Consider the following 16,651-nt stretch of genomic DNA (forward strand, 5'->3'; position numbering starts at 1 on the left):
AAATGGTACCAATTCAAAACATATAATTTGATGACTTTTAAAAGATATGTAAACCTATAAAATTATCACCACAGTCAAGAAACAGCAGCTCTATCACCCTTAAGAATTTCTCAGTGTCTTTTTAGAGTCCATCCCTCTTTCAGACCCCTTATAGAATCGTGTAGGATGTACTTCTGTGTGCCTGGCTTTTTTTGCTCAGCATGATGATTTTAAGATTTATTCATATTACCGTGTTTCGTATTAGTTTGTTTCTTTTTAGTAGTTTATTATTTCCCTTCCTCCAAGCTTGATAGTAATCCTTTGGGTCCCTATACCACCTTCTGTTTGTCATTCACCTGTTGATGTACATTTTGTTTGTTTTAAGTTTTTGATTATTGAGGATAAAGTGCTATGAAGAAAACTACAAAAAATTTTTCCATGGGCCTACATATGTTTTCAATTCTTCTGAGTTTCTTGAGTTGGATAGCTGGAAGCTTAAGTTAACTTTACCAGAAAATGTCAAGCAGTATTCCAAAGTGGATGTATCCTTTTACCTTCCTGCTGGCAATATTTAAACATTCTAGTTACTCAGCATACTCTCTAACACTTGGTATTTATAACCTTAAATTTAGCCATTCTAATGACTACGTGGTTAGTATCCCATTCGTGTATCCTCTTGTAAAGTGTCTGTTTAAACTTTTGTCCATTTTTAAATTGAGTTATTCCTGTTACTAGATTGTAAGGGTTTTTGTTTGTTTGTTTGTTTGTTTTGTTGTTTTTAATTCTGGAAACAGGTCATTTGTCAGAAATGTAACACCATAAAGTCCAACTTTTTCTTTTTCCTTTTTCTGGTTTTGGTTTTGGTTTTGGTTTTTGTATCTTATTTAAGAAATCTTTGCATACTGAAAGGTTGCAAAGATTTTCTTCTATTGTTTTCCAGAAGTTTTAGAGTTTTAGCATGAACATTTAGGCCTAAACTCCGTTTTAAGTTAATTTTTGTGTGTGGTATGAGGTAGGTTGATCCTCATGTCTCTTTTTCATTGAGCTGTCCAGTTGTTCCAGCAACACTTGCTGAAGAGGCTATCCTTCCCCCACTGACTTGCCTTGACATGTTTTTTCAGAAATCAGTGGAACATAGATGTGTGGGCATTTATGTAGACTTTTTGTTTGATTCCATTGATTTACGTGTCTATACTTTCACCAATACCACACTGATCTGATTGTTGTAGTTATTCATAAAGTATAAAGCTTCCAATTTTGTCCTTTTAAATATTCTGACCATTCCAGGTTGTTTGTATTTGCATGTAAATTTTAGACTCACCTTATTAATTTCTCCAAAGAAGCCCACTGGAATTTTGTTTAGGATTATGTTGACTCTATGTATCAATATGTGGAGAATTGACATTTCAACAGTATTGAGTCTTCTAATCTGTGAACATGGAATATCTATCTATTTAGATCTTTACATTTTTTTCTCAACAATGTTTTATAGTTTTCAGTGTGTAGATCTTGTCCATATTTTTATAAGTTTACACCCTAATATTTCCTGTTTCTGTATGCTATTGTAAAAGTTGTGCTTTCAAACTATTTTTCCAGTTGTTCATTGCTAGTATTTAGAAAGACTTAATTTTTAAATATATTTCTCCCTATCCTGGGACCTTGCTAGATTGACTTAATAGTTTGAGAAGCTTTTTGGTAGACTTTTTTTTAGGATTTTGTATTGATTAGATACAGACTTCTTATAAGAGACCTTCCTTTCCAATCTGCATGCTTTTTATTTCTTTCACTTGTCTTATTGCACTGACTGCAACCTCTGAAATAAGGTGAATAAAATTTGTGAATCCCACTTACTTGCCTTACTTCCAGTCTTAGGCAACGTGATTGTCTTTAATTGTTAATTATGATGTTAGTTTTTCATAAATGCCCTTTATTAGGTTGAGGAAGTATTTTTCTGTTCCTAGTTTGCTGAGAGGTTTTGTCATGAATGGATGTTGAATTTTGTCAGTTGGTTTTTCTGAATCTATTTTCATGAGAATGTGATTTTTCTCTTTTATTTTCTTAATTTGGTGAATTACATTGATTTTTCTGTGTTAAATCAACTTTGCTTTCCTGGGGTAAATCTCACCTAGTCATAATATATTATCCTTTTTAGATATTGTTGGATTTGACTTGCTAATATTTTGTTAATGATTTTTGCACCTCAAGTTCATTAGGAATATTTGTCTAACATTTATCTATTGTTTTATTTTTGACTGGTTGGATATCAATACTGGCCTTACAGAATGAATTAGGAAGTGGTCCCTCCTTCCCTATTTTCTGAAAAAATTTGTGTAGAATTGGTATGATTTCTTTCTTAAATGTTTGGTAGGATTCACCAGTGAAATATTTGGGCCTGGAGCTTTCTGTGGATGGGTAGGTGATTAATTACTAAATTGAATTTTTCTAATAGATACAGGGATATTAAGATTTTCTGTTTATTCTTGTGTCATATTTGATAATTTGTACCTAAAGGAATTTTTCCATTTTATCTGTTATTGAATTAACATGTGACATAAAGTTTTTCTTTTCTTTATTTTTAAAAATAAATTTTATTTTAATTTTTAGTGGAGATACTGGGGATTGAACCTAGGACCTCTTGCACACTAAGCATGCACTCTACCACTGAGCTATTTCTGTCCCCCCAGGGTTTCTCTTAATCATCTATAATTTAGCCCCTTTAACGTTCATAGAAATTGTTTTGACATTGTGTCTTTGTCCTGATATTGGCAATTTGTCTCTTCTGTCTCTCACTTTTATTTCCCTTCCATGAGGTTTATCAGTTTTATCAATCTTTTCAAAGAACCATCTTTTAGTTACAGTGATTTTTGAATTTTGTCCATATTCTAGTTCATTGGTTTCTATTCTTTTTAAAATATTCTTTCTTATAGTTACTTAGGTGTATGTATATATGTGTGTATATATATACATATACATACACACATATATATATATATTTTTTAAGAAAGGTTAAGGACACTGTTCTGATCCTTACATTTAGATAGAAAAATAGAACTCGTTCATGTAGTAGTAGATTCATTACCCTCTGTTTCCACAGTGTTTTTCTCTGTCACTGCTGTTATGTTGTATTCTAATTAATTACCTGTAGTGTCTCCCTCCCAAGGCTGTAGGATCTTTGAGAAGAAGTCTTGTTTTATTTTCAAATTATGCTCATGGAGCCAGACAAATTTTTGACTCAATATTACAAACCTAATGACCAAAAAAAAAAAAAAAAAAAAAACTATACAAATTCTTGGGCAAATATGATCATTTACTTTTGTGAATTATAAATTATAAATTACAAGTGAGGAACAAACACTAGTGGGATCCAGTAAAACCACTTCCTTTAAGACTATTTAGAAAAACACATTATGGAATTTGGCCATTATATTTAATTAAAATTAAACTTATTTTTGAATATTGGTTTTTTTTACCCAAAAGAATATATGTGTCTCTAATTCTTTATTCAAGCTGGTAACATCTGTTTTTATGTATGTACTTTAACTTACCTATTTTTCCCTTTACTTTAAGCTATTTCCGTGAGAGAAGAAATGTTGCTACCTCAACTGGAAGATCTGTGACACAGCAAAGTGAGTCTCAGCATTTAAAGTCTGTAAATTAGTTAGTACTTTTTTGATAGCCTTACATGTGTTAAAATCACAGTCAAGAGGGCAGCCCCCCCGAGGAGGAGTGGGAATAACAGTCTGCTAGGGTTTATAGTACTACAGACTTTCAAAGGTGAGTAAATGAAAGACAGAAATGTACACAGAGACTCCTGGAAATTTGTGCATGCCTATGGAAAAAGATTTTTTTCTACAGCCTTCATTTATCATTAGCTACAGTCGAAGGCATTTTAACTAAATTACGTGGTTTCTGACAGTCTGAGCTACAGGACGTAGATTTATGGAAAGTAATCTTGCCATGGTAACAGCAAAGGGCTTACATGGCTCTGATCAGTTGATTATTGACAGAGGCTGTTTGTTCTTTCTGAAAATTCTGCTTGTACAAGTTCAGGAATGTTCTTCCCAATGATAAGATGACAACACTTGGCTACTGAACCTTTAAAAAATTTACCACAGCAGAAAATGCAAGTGTTGAGAGTTCTTTCTTGTAGATTGGTGTAGCTCAGGGATGGTGGTAATTCTCTTGAAGTGATTTGTTTACAGGTGCTTTAGTATTTATGGAAATAGAGGGATTGTATTAAGTGGATTCTGGCATTTTGAGTGCTATTAACATCTGATTATTATTCTAGTGAGCTTTAAATGGTCATTTGTTGGAAATTATAGTAGAATTAAGATTAATTTTCTGCTGTTAATACTATCCTCTTATTTAGGGACGAACATTATAAATGTGATATGACAGTTTCCACTCTGTGTGCGCAATGTGCTTAGTTATGTTAACATGGCTCTTAGAGGTTAGTGAGGACATTTTTGACACATCAAAAATGTGACTTTGAGAAACAGTGAGTAATATGTCTTGGTTGGGAGGTGAGAGGTGTAGAGAGTGAGAAAACCATGGTAAGAGTTAGTTTGGGGGTAAGAATTAGCATATTTGGACACTCAGAGAATAAAGCTTTAAGTTGTCATATTGCTATAAAATAATTAAACACATGCTTTTTTTCTTTGAACAAAATTTCACATTATTCACATCTTTCCATTCTCATCCTATAATTCCCCCAAAAAGATTCAAATGAGGAGAATTCATCTTTCATTTTACCTTATGGAGAGACCTTTCTCTTCCAGAGACTAGAAAATTCCAAGGTTAGTCCCATACATTTTAATTTTTTTCCATATTCAGTTCTTTGCTTTTCTGCCTATATATGCCTCTTCATTTTCCTTTAAGCTGTTTGAAGAATGTGTTATATTGAAGAAAGAAATTTCCAGTCAGTGAAATTGTGTTCAATAAAATCATAGTAAATTTATATCTTTAAAAATATATCATCAAAACACATTTCAGTTTGGATTTCAGACGTATAGGTTGGTGGGTTTGCAAAATTTTCCACAAGATATGTTACTTTTTTTTTTTAAAGACAAACCCCCATAAAAAGCAAAAGCAAATTAACAAAAACCCCTAGATTTTACTTTGCCTTATACCCAAATATAGACAGACTTGTAACTCTTTGCAATCTTTGGAAACTGTAAATTATTCAACTTATTACTGAGTTTTTCCTCTCCAATACTTGTGCTATTTTGATATATTTTTTTTCTTGATCATGATGAGAGAGAAGTTGAAAGACAAAAAGTAAGTGGGAAAGTAAAAGTAAATTTTATTCTTAGTATCATCTCTGTGCTTCTTAGCTGAAATGATATTATTAGTGATTTCAATAAAATATTGAAAAAGGACACCAAAAGGCTATATTTAATACAGTCTCCCCAGTTGTTTTTATTGACAATTGACCTAAACAATTAGACATGTATTTAATAAAACTAAGCTCAGATATTGTAGATCTTTGTAGAATATTACTACCCTAAAAAAAGTATATTTTTTTTATAGAAGAAATCTATAAGGAATGAATTTTGGACTCATGAAGAAACACTCAAAAGGGAAACAACTACTGAAAGAAACTCCTTTTTTGTCAAATCAAGGTACGAGGACATGATTGATGGTAATTGATTCTTTTGAATAAAACATGCAATGTTGAATTCTTGGTCACATTATATTTCTAAGAAAATAGTTTACATTGGTAAGTTCCAAATCCCTTCTTTCTATCACAGCACTCATTTTAATAATTGAATTTAGAGTCTGTAAACTGATCATATGTTCTATAGCAGATTATTTTTGTCTTTTCCTAGTTGAAACCACACTCTCCTCCCCAAAGTGGCAAACATGTGATGACCACGATTGCACCTTAAAAATGGAAGGTTATGTTAATATGAAGAAAGGGACAATGCACAAAATGTCAGATTTTTTTACAAATGTAACACATTCTTCTTATTAGAACTTCAGCATTGACGAGCAGCTTGAAAATTAGTTATTTGTATCACACATGAAATTAAACAGAATTCATAAGGCAGCAACTTAAATTTTATTTTTCCTCAGCTGTATTAAGACTTGGCATACTGCATCATTACCTGACATTCATCTTCTATTTTGTCCCTCATTTTTCCATGGCTAATGCTGTTGAGGGTTTCTTTAAGTTGAGACTAAATAATAGAATATCTTCAGTAAGCATTTGATATGAAGCTATTACAATGCAAAATGTGGAGGAGACAAGGGTAAATCCTTCTTTAAGGAAGCATGGTTTTTAGAACACTGTGTCCAGAAGGATGTAATCTGATGCCTAGGCATAGGCATATCTGTTTCATGGATTAGCAAAAACTTCTTTGTAATGATTTTTATTATACATTAATACATGGCTGAACGAATCTATTTTGTCATCCCTTAAATCTATATACGTAGACTTAGCGATGCCATGTTCCAGTAAATGTTACATATTACACAGCTTTTACCTTCTGAATGTACCCTGGCCCTTTCTTGTTTTATAATTAGCAATGTGGGGCAGTTTTTCGTCATCATTGTTGCAAAATAATACTAAAGCTCTCACATGTCAGACGTACTCTTTTTTTCGTCATGTTATGCTGGAGCATAGGGTCCTTGGAGTCAGTGGGGAGCCAGAGATGGGGCAAACATGTGGAAATAAGGTCTCCAAATAGACCAGGTAGTGTTCATGATGTTGCCTATTAAGTGGCTGGCCACTTAGTGGTACGGGTGAAGATGTTTAAATTGTCATGCAAAAATATGGCCATCTCCATCCTACCACTGTACCAACCACTAGAATAAACAGATCAGATTAAATGATACATAAGAAAAAAACACACTAGTTCTAGTAGTAGTCAAATATGTCTTAGGATAATGAGAGACTTCTATTTTTCTGGTCAAGAAGAGTTTTGAAAATTATCAGATGGGTTAATTGAACTCGTTAAGATTTTTCCTGGCCTTAAATTTCTGTGATCGATTGTTTAATAAACAACAAAAGTAACCGACAGCTTAAGTCACATACAGCGCTGGGAAATACCAACACCATTCTTTTCTGTTTAGCATATATGATAACAGGACGGAGAATATAAGTGAAGACAAGGTGGAAGATATTTGGATACCTCGAGAGGACAAAAGCAAACTTCCTGTAGACTCTGCTTCAGAATCAGAATATTCAACAGTAGAAGAATGCTTTCAGAGTTTAAGAAGAAAAAACTCAAAGCCATCTAAATCTAGGACTCAAAAAGCATCGAATTTGGACCCTGTTAATAGGCACAGTTATCCTCTAAGCTCAACAAGTGGAAATACTGACTCATCAATCATTTCCTCAAATGTGATATCTCCCTATGCCTGTTTTTACGGCTCATCTGCAAGGAAGGTTAAATCAGGATGGCTCGACAAACTCTGTCCCCAAGGGTATGTATTTATTCTTTTTTTTTTCTTAAGTGGCAATTTTTTTTCAGGGGGAGGTAATTGAGTTTTTATTTTATTTTTTTATTTTTAGAGGAGGTACTGGGGATTAAACACAGGACCTTATGCATGCTAAGCATGTACTCTGTTAAGTGGCATATTTTTAAAAATTCAGATGTATCCATTTCTAAGCCTGCTAGGTTGCTGCTGCTCCTCCCCACCTCCTACACATACAGATAGAGTTTTTAGGGATTTTCAATACACTTTTGCAAATGCCATTGTTGGGACAGTGAGGGACATGCACAGTGGCTGCATGGAATGCTGGGTTAAGGTTCTAAAGAGCAAATTAAAACCAAGAGTTACAATTTCACATCTAGATCCTTAATGTTAGTTTCTAACTTTACACCAAAATGCTCTATCCTGTGTCTCAATTTGTAGCAAAGAAAAACAACACAGATGGAGTTAGTATTACTCAGTCCACACTGTTTGGCTTTTGCTCCTCTTATAACAGTGTTCTGTTTGGGAATACAAGGCTTATTGTAGTTGGGGGAAAGTACGTCATTGTTAGATTTTAGCCTTCACTGTTATTGATATATTGTTTTGATTTTTGAATGTTGCACAAAAGGTCAGAGTCCCTTGAATATTATACTTTTAAAACAGATTTATCACTTCAGATGTGTACAAAGAAACTTCTGTCCTTAAGCATTTTATAGTACTGAGAAGTCTTTGGGGAGGCATTATATTTAATTAGAATTGTTTTCTGGCATCCTGAATTTTGAATGTCCCTTTGAAATATTTACTGGAAATGTTTCTCATGAATTATTAAATTATTTGGGGATTAAATCTCTCATGTTCAAGTAGTTGGTGTGGTGAGTCCCCGTAAGGTGCTGGTTTTCTCTACTCTTCCCCAGAAAAGGTGCATCATTTTTAGAAGCCTTGTTTTCACCTAAAATAATTTTTATTAGCAAAAAAATTACCAGAAGAAGCACCAGTTGACTAGTGGGAGCAGGAATTATATTTCGTAAGAAATCAAGAAAAAAAAAAAGCCCAACACTTTTGTGGTTAGTAATTGTATGGTTAATACTTTATAGAATTGCGTCCCTTTGGCAAACTGAACCAGAGTTCTTAGTATCACGTATTTTGTCTCTCTGCTTTCTGCTTTCTGGTTTCATTAGGACGACAAAATAGTCAGCTGTGTCTAGTTTTCATCAGTCATCAGTGTTATTGGTAAATGCATAGTCAGATTGCAAAGGGATGTGTCAGCCCTGAATATATACACTGTTGGAATGAAACAGTGAGCTGGAATAGTCTCAAACCTTTTGTTCCTGTAGGATTTAAATGTTTAGGGAGGTCCCAGTGCTCTTGCAAAGTACCACTGGAAGGCAGAACAGACTCTGGGTACAGAGCCCCCAGCAGCTGCGGTTTCCTATGTGATTTCTGGTGGTACCTCGCTCTCGACAGGGTTAGTATGTTTATGCTTCAGGCTCACTGAGAAAGCTTCTCCATTACTGGCCTCCTCTGGGACAGTTAGAACATTTTCCCTCTCTCTTTATCACAACTCTGACTTTCCATCCTTTCTATTTTAAGCCTGCCTCAGGTTAGAGGCTGTAAGTTTTCTAGATTTATAGTTTTCCATTTGAGGGAAAATAATTGAATTTTCTGGCTTCACAGTCTCTTTCCAAGATACCAGGATGCAGATGGGAAGGTAAACAAAGGAGCTTGTTATATCACCAAAAAGTTTAAAGGCTCTTCTCTATGATTCTATTAACTACAACTTGAAAGAAGTATGTGCACCTGCCTCAGAAGCACGTATTTATTAAAGCACAAGTAGCACCTGCATCTTTCCTTTCCCTAATGAGACTCCGTAGGCCATGGTGAGAATGTTTAAGATGCTTAGTAATTAGACAACTTGATGCCTACCCATTCCTTATGCAGAGATTGCTGAGCTTTGTATAATTCACGGTTGTACATCTCTTTGGTGCAGGTAGCACTGCTTTTGATCGCGTTCTAAATTCCACAGAGAAGGTATTAGCAAACTTTTTCTGCAAAGGGTCAGACATGAAATCCTTTGATCTGTACAGCCTTATGGTGTCTGTAGGAGATCAGCAACTCAGCAGTTGTAGCATGAAAACAGCCACAGAGAATATGTGCACTGATGAATAAGGCTGTGTTTCAATAAAACTTTATTTATCAATACATTTAAGAGGCCAGGTTTGGCTGATGGGCTGTAGTAGCATAAAACAGATTAAAGGGTTGGCTAAAATCTTACACCAGCTTCCTCCATGTCCCTTGGGCCCCAGATTGAAAATTATAACTGATTGAATACAAAACAGTAAAGCTACTTTATTCTTCTATCAAATCTAGACATCATAAGAAGCAGGGTCCCTCTTTGGGGACCTCTACACTTGTTCTTTCTGCCTTGAATACTCTTACCCGGAGAGCAACATGACTTGTACCTTACCTCCCTCAGGTTCTTACTCTAAAGTCTCTTTTGCATTGAGGCTCTGAACTCCAAATTCAGTATTATCACTGCCCCTCTCCCCCATCCCTGCAACACTCCCTTAATTGTTTTTCTCATAGCTCACAAATTGGGTGACTGACTGACTTTATATCTGCTCCATGGAACAGTCATGTCTATTGGCTCTTGTTTACTACAGCATCCTAAACAGCTGAAAGGTCGCCTGGCATGTGGTAGATGCTCTTAGTGTTTGTTCTTGAATGAATTTGTTAAAAATAACCCTAGCATTAGACATAGTACTTTCTTTAAATTTTTGTAAAACAGGTTGTTTTTTTAAAAAATTATAGGGATTTTGTAATAAAAACTAATTCTAAACACTGTACTGGTTAGAAATCTGCAGGTACCGTTGGTAGCACTGGTAAATATGAACATGGCAGTGGACTCTCAGGGTCCTTATTGAAATTCTGTTTCTGTCCTAAAGACATGTCCAAGTATTGTCAAAACAGAGTTTAAAAACAAATAATAGCTGTACTCAGTTATTCTTCCTATCTTTCTCCAAATAGTGTTTGAAACTGTCCTCAGTCATGAGTGACATTAAACAAAATAATCAGATTCATAATCTGGATTTATTTCACATGACTGAGTGTCTATTTGCTTTTGAAATGGAAATGCCAATTCTGAATCAGTGCACAGTATGTAAAAACTGCCCACTATTTAGTAAGAAAATAATTTTTAACACCATGCAACTAGAGAAATGTGGAAACATTTCCAATTGAGCTTAAAGTATGAAAATTTATGTAACTGTTAGAATGATCTAATTATAATATAGCCTGATACTATTGGTTTAAAAAATTGTATGGAAAAAACTTGATAAAATGTTGAACTCGGGTCTGTTGTTAGTGTTTCAAACAGCCCAGGCAGATATAAAACTTAATAAATGATACTTATTTTAGAGAATTCTCTGGGTTTTGCAGATTAATAAAACAAGATTCTCCCCTTTCCTACATGTAACTAAAAACCTCAAGCTCTTCAGCAAGTCTGAGTAGATGCAAATATGAAAGACTGGATAGAATTTATTCCAGCATTTCTTGACTATGTAACTCAGAGGACAAATCCTGTGAGTCGCTGTAAAGGAAAGAGAACATGGTTGATTGTGCCACATCCCTTCTAGGAGAAGCACATATTGAATATCCAAGAGTATCTGCAACTCGGAAACCCTTTCGACTTTTTAACCTGTTTTCTAAAGATGTTTGTGTGTTCAGTATTAACACACAGAGCGTAGTTACAAAAACTGCACTGTATCTTGAGGAGTTCCTGTTTTACTTGACAAGATGATTTAGAACTTCTTTCTTACTCAGTTAAATTCTTTTTTAAAAAAAGTATTACTAATTTTTTTTTAACCATAGAGAAGCGTTGTGTGGCCATGTGAGCCTGGGACAGCAGAAGCTGTTTGTATATATAATACATTTAAGAATTTATGAAAGAATATAAAGATGAGCAGGATGTGTTCCATGTCTTTTTTGTATCTTCCACTTAGGGCAGAAAAAAATACAAATAAAAATACACTCAAAGACAAAGTATGGTAATTGATACAGAAGGGTCCACAGAGTACAGAATCATGAGGTTACAGAGAGGTTGAGAAAACATTTCTTCTAAGATCTTCTAGGGAGGAGAAAGCAGTTGGAAAATGGGTACCATTTTAACTGGCGGTTTTAGATGAAATACTTTTCAGGCGAGAGGGAGTGAAAGGGCATGGGTGTCGTGATATCTGAATGTCCTAAAGTCTGTGAGATATATAGAAGGGTAAGTTGAGGTTGTTTTATGGAAGATGCAGATCGGGCTGTAGGACCTGGAGGGAGAAACTGCCAGTGAATTGCATGTGCAGGTTGAAAGCCAGTGATCAAATCTCCAAAGAAAGGCTAAATCCCAAACAGTGGTTGAGAGAGCACTCTGAAGCCAGTCCTGGGACTTGGTGGGACATCAGAGCTTCTGCTGTTGGTACCTTTGTCAGAGGCTGACTTTCCAGCCAGTGCCCAGAGTCTCCAAGGCTACCACAGTGGAGCGACTCCCCATCTGCACAGAAGCGTGCAAGTGCCTCAGATCTCCTGGGAATGCTGTCCTATGGCCAGGCTTTCAGTGCAAAGCAAATGTAGTGGAAACTTAAGAAGTCTTTATCTGACCAAGGTGTTGTGTATCAATCACCTTGTGGAATTTAAACATTGACTCTTAAATCTCTGATAAAGAGTGTCTTTTTGCCCATTTCTCAAATCACACATAACTTGTAAAGACTGTGTCAAGTGAATAAAAGTTTTGATATTTTATTTGCAATTTGAGGAAAAAAATTCTTAGTTTTAGTATTTATTAAAATAATATGGCTAATTTCCTTCAGTCAGTCTAGCTACAGAGAAGTGAATGAGGATTTCGGAATCAGACAGAAATTAGAATTGTTCATCTATCACTCATTCTCTCTGTGACTTAACGTCTCAGAACCTCTGTTTCCCACACGTAAAAGTGTAAGGGCAAGACTTTCTCCATGGGATCAGTTGGAAAAGTAGGTAACATTGGGCCTGGCCACAGATCCCCCTAATTGGAGCTCAGTAAACCTCAATTTTCTTTCTTTTCAGAAGAGCACCATTTCATTTCAGGTGATCTTTGATAACATTACTGAAAGTGAGTTCTAGTCAATTCTTACCGTGGCAACCATAAAGTAAAGAAATCATGTGTTTACATTGAATATTTAAAGTTTAGTTTTTTTGGTGGTTATAAAACCACGTGGTTTTAAGTGTCTGAAAGTTCTGCCTGACTTATTTTTAAAAAAATAGCTGGGGGGAGGGGAAATTGGATGAAGGCAGTCAAAAGGTATAGACTTCCAGTTCACAGGATAAATAAGTGCACGTAAACAACATGACAAATAAAATTAACACGGCTATAATATATGAACGTGGCTAAGAGGAAGTATTAAGAGTTCTTATCACAAGGAAAAAATTATTTTTCCACTTCTTCAATTTTGTGTCTATGTGAGAAGATAGATGTTCACTAAACTTACTGTAGTAATCATTTCGTGAGGAATGTAAGTCAAATCATTATGCTGTGTACCTTAAACTGATACAGTGCTGTATGTTGGTTATGTCTCAATAAAACTGGAAGAAAAAAAAAGGGCAATGTTTCCTCTCATCCCACTTCATCACAAGAGGCAGCCACTTGCTAATTTTTTAGTAGTTTCTTTCGGTATTTACTTTATCTTAATAATTCCATACTGATGCTTCCTGACTTTTCAGTGATCGGAATTAACTGCGGAAAGATTAGCCTAGAATATAATGTTTATTCATTTTCACTGCTGTTCACCCGCCTACACACAGTTCCCATCTAATCATATTTTAAAGTAGGTGTATAAAATGAGTTTTATCTATATTTACTTTAATATTCTTAGGACTGTGTAAAGGCTACTCATATTTGAGCTTTGCAACATAGAATGATGGCTTTTTCTTTCATTTGCCACCTTTTATTTCCTTGGAATTAATAATTACTGATTTTTTTTGTTTGCTTAGTTTTTTTATGTACTTATCGCTCATTTATCCACAAATTCTTCCTCAGGACTATAAATCTGTGAAGTAACCAAAATACACACACATGTCAATTTTATCATCCTACAGCCGCCTAAGAAAGCTTATTTAGTTTATGTATTGTAACCCACTTTTGCTTTTTGTTATCTTACGTTTAATGTAGAAAGCACTTTCTTACTTTTGACCTTCTTATAACGTACTATTGTTTCACAGACACCCTATGTTCTCTTATCTCTCTGTGGCTATTCATAAGTGTTTTGAAGCTTTCTTTTCCTGTAGACTTTGTTTCTTTCAATTTTTTGGAGGGGGTTTCTTCCCCATCTTTTATCTTTGAGATGCTTTCCTCAGATATTTCTTAATCTTGGGCATTTTTTTTAATTAAAACAAACCACTTTATTAGCTAAAAAATAGAAACCATTGTCTGAGCCTTCAGCAGGTCATAATCTTTTTTGCCGGTGGAGGGTCTTGCCTTGATGTTGACGGCTCCTGACTGATCAGGGTGGTGGCTTCCGAAGGTTGAGGCCCTGTGGCAGTTACTTAACATAAGACAGCAATGAAGTTTGCCGCATCAGTTGAGTCTTCCTGTCATAACTGATTCTCTGTTTGGGCTGTTCATCTTTAAGGAGACGCCGCAAAGCTGGTGGGATCGTGCTCTGATGGACCTTGCTGTCTATTTCTTGCAAGATGATCTCGTTAGGCCTTTCCTAATATGTTTCCTTGGAGACTCCTCATGCCAGCATCTTTAAAATGAGCCTCTTTATTGAGGGTGGTAAGGCTGATTTGGGGAGCTTAGTAGGGAAAGTGGACTTTGAGAATAAATATTTATGATGTGGACTTGATTCTACTGTAATACTGTCCCCTACCTTCAGCCATATCTGAGTCTCCCAGTCTAGAGACCTGGGTTTGACCTTCTCTAGAGAATAAAACTCTGCTGTCCTGCTGAGGAGGAGGAGGTGCCGTTTTCCAGCTGTGGAGTAAGGGATGCATTCTGGGGTGGAGTGGTGAGGGGTGCAAGTTTATCTCTTCAGTAGCCTTTCAGTCAGTCTTCCTGTTCTCAGCACCCCCTCTCCTTCATATTCACTTCCAGAGTTGCTTGGTACTTGTATCTCCTGAGACTTTCTGAGATTTTTTGAGTAAATTGGTTTTCCTCTCAATTTGAACTCTTGTAGGCTTAGCAATCAGCTCTGTGAAACCTCCTGAGACAGCCCCTCTCCCTCCTTGTGCTTTCCTGGTTTCCTAATACTGTCATTTCCTTCTCTCATCATTGTTGGTTTGTAGGTATTTATTCATTTTCATTTATTTTTTAATCTCTTGAGGTTTTGTGAGGAGTAAAGATAAATACAAGCTTTTAATTGATCATCTTAACTATAAGCTGGTTTCATGTTAAATTTTTATTTTTTTATAGAGTGTGACTGTAAAATAAAGAGGTGTCATCTTTTAACGTGGCTTTTCATCTATTATGTCATGTAAGCACTAAGCTCTTTGTAAATAGTGCAATGATTAGTAGTCACACGTTAAATGCTTTATCATTGACTTCTAAAACTCTTTTTAGCACGTGGGATTTTGTGGTAAATAACATTTGTGTTTTTCTCATTTAAAACAGAGACGGAAGCTGGGATTTCAGAGAAATTTTGTTTTATTTTTTTCTGGCCCCAACTCATTTTGCTTCATAGAATCTTGGAAACTATCATTTTGGTTTGCTTAAAAGTAAGGAAATACACTTTAGAATAGAAACATGCTGACATTTTATAGAAACATTATAATAATTCCTTGGATGTGTATCTGTAAAATGCTTCATAACTAATGCTGCAGTATTTAAAAGCCTCATACTTAAGAGTAATTAAATAAATAAAGAAATAAAAAATTCATTATTAGATATATAAACAAAAATCTGTACTTTTGGAAATTGTAGTAGTTCTAAAAAATATTGAGGCTAGTTAAGGTTGGAGCAGAAAATAAGAGAAAATACGCATATAATTCTTCAGGATTATGTAAACAAGGCACATGAGTCTGAAACAGCATGTTTATGACACCTTTTTTTAGATACTTCTGTTTAGAATGATAAGTATGTTTGTCATGATTAAAATACCATGATTAATAAAAGTCATAAATTTGACTTCATCACTTTGAGGTTCATTCTGGTTATGTGATATTTGAAGTTGACAGTTTGGTAACCTCTGCCTCCCTAAATTAATATTGTTGGTTAGCATGCTTGTCCAATTTTGCAGTTTTTTAAAGCTAAAAGATACAGTCTTTAAAAAAAAAAAAAAACCTACTGGCACTTAGGAATGAAATTAAACAGAGGTGCCTTCATATAAATACTTCATAAATAGATAATTAATTGTTTGTAATACACTGTACTTAAAAAAGAAATTTTAAGATACACAATTTTGAGACAACAAAAACTGACACCAGGTGGTGAGGCTGTATTTATAATAGTGGTCGAAATATTACATCACCTGCCCGGCCAGAGCTCAGGGAGAGAGCTGATAGAAATCCGTTCAATAACACTGCACATGCCTTATAAAATGTTCTAAGAAAGCTTCTTAAAGAAATGTTTCCCTTTGACACCCTAAAAACAAAATAGGGTAAAACCAAGGCTAATTTTTTTCCTGTCTACTTTACCTTTTCTTGAAGGAATTCTGAAGCACTTTGCAAAGTTGAACTCACATATTAAATGCATAGAGGTCAAATGTTACCGCTGCCTAACGGGATATCCAAGATGCTTTGCTATAAAATATACCAGAGTCTGTTTTGTACAGTGGTTAAGAGCACACACTTTGGACCACAATGCCTAGATTTGACTCACTGGAAAGCTCTTTATTAGTCGTGTGGCTTGGGCCAATTATTTAACCTAATGATTCCATTGTGCCTTCATCTGTAAAATGGGAGTAATAATATTACTTGCCTCATATGGTTGTTTGGAGGATTAAATGAATTAATATTTGTATATGCTTGCAACAATGCCTAGAACAAAGCACTCTATAAGTGGTGGCTGTTTTTATTACGAAGATTATTGTGCCAAAGAAGTTCTTTATTGACTGAGGCTTTAAAATCTCTTCTCTGGCTAATAATTCTTCATTATTTCAGGTCTAATTTGTGTCACGTGATAGTAGGAATAGAGGCTAGAGTGACATTGTATTTTATACTTGGTCCTTTTTTTGTAACATTTACTAAATACATCAATTTTAATTGGATTAGGGGAAGTTAATTGAAATTTAAGGAAAAG

The 16,651-nt window shown here is 34.9% G+C and overlaps 1 protein-coding gene across 3 annotated transcripts in view; it reads left to right on the forward strand.

Moving 5' to 3' along the window:
• The window catches only part of ARAP2 (ArfGAP with RhoGAP domain, ankyrin repeat and PH domain 2), a 149,357-nt gene that overhangs the window by 8,726 nt on the left and 123,980 nt on the right, over window positions 1-16,651 (forward strand). For 2 of the 3 annotated variants that reach the window (XM_010962699.3, XM_010962700.3), the window contains exons 2-5: window positions 3,547-3,605; window positions 4,699-4,775; window positions 5,509-5,600; window positions 7,054-7,407. In XM_010962699.3, the coding sequence (XP_010961001.2) occupies window positions 3,547-3,605; window positions 4,699-4,775; window positions 5,509-5,600; window positions 7,054-7,407 (582 nt within the window). The remainder of the gene's footprint in view (window positions 1-3,546; window positions 3,606-4,698; window positions 4,776-5,508; window positions 5,601-7,053; window positions 7,408-16,651) is intronic. The other variant, XM_045522396.2, reaches the window with a different exon arrangement.

The sequence above is a fragment of the Camelus bactrianus genome, chromosome 2 (assembly GCF_048773025.1).
Source record: "Camelus bactrianus isolate YW-2024 breed Bactrian camel chromosome 2, ASM4877302v1, whole genome shotgun sequence".
Taxonomy (NCBI): domain Eukaryota; kingdom Metazoa; phylum Chordata; class Mammalia; order Artiodactyla; family Camelidae; genus Camelus; species Camelus bactrianus.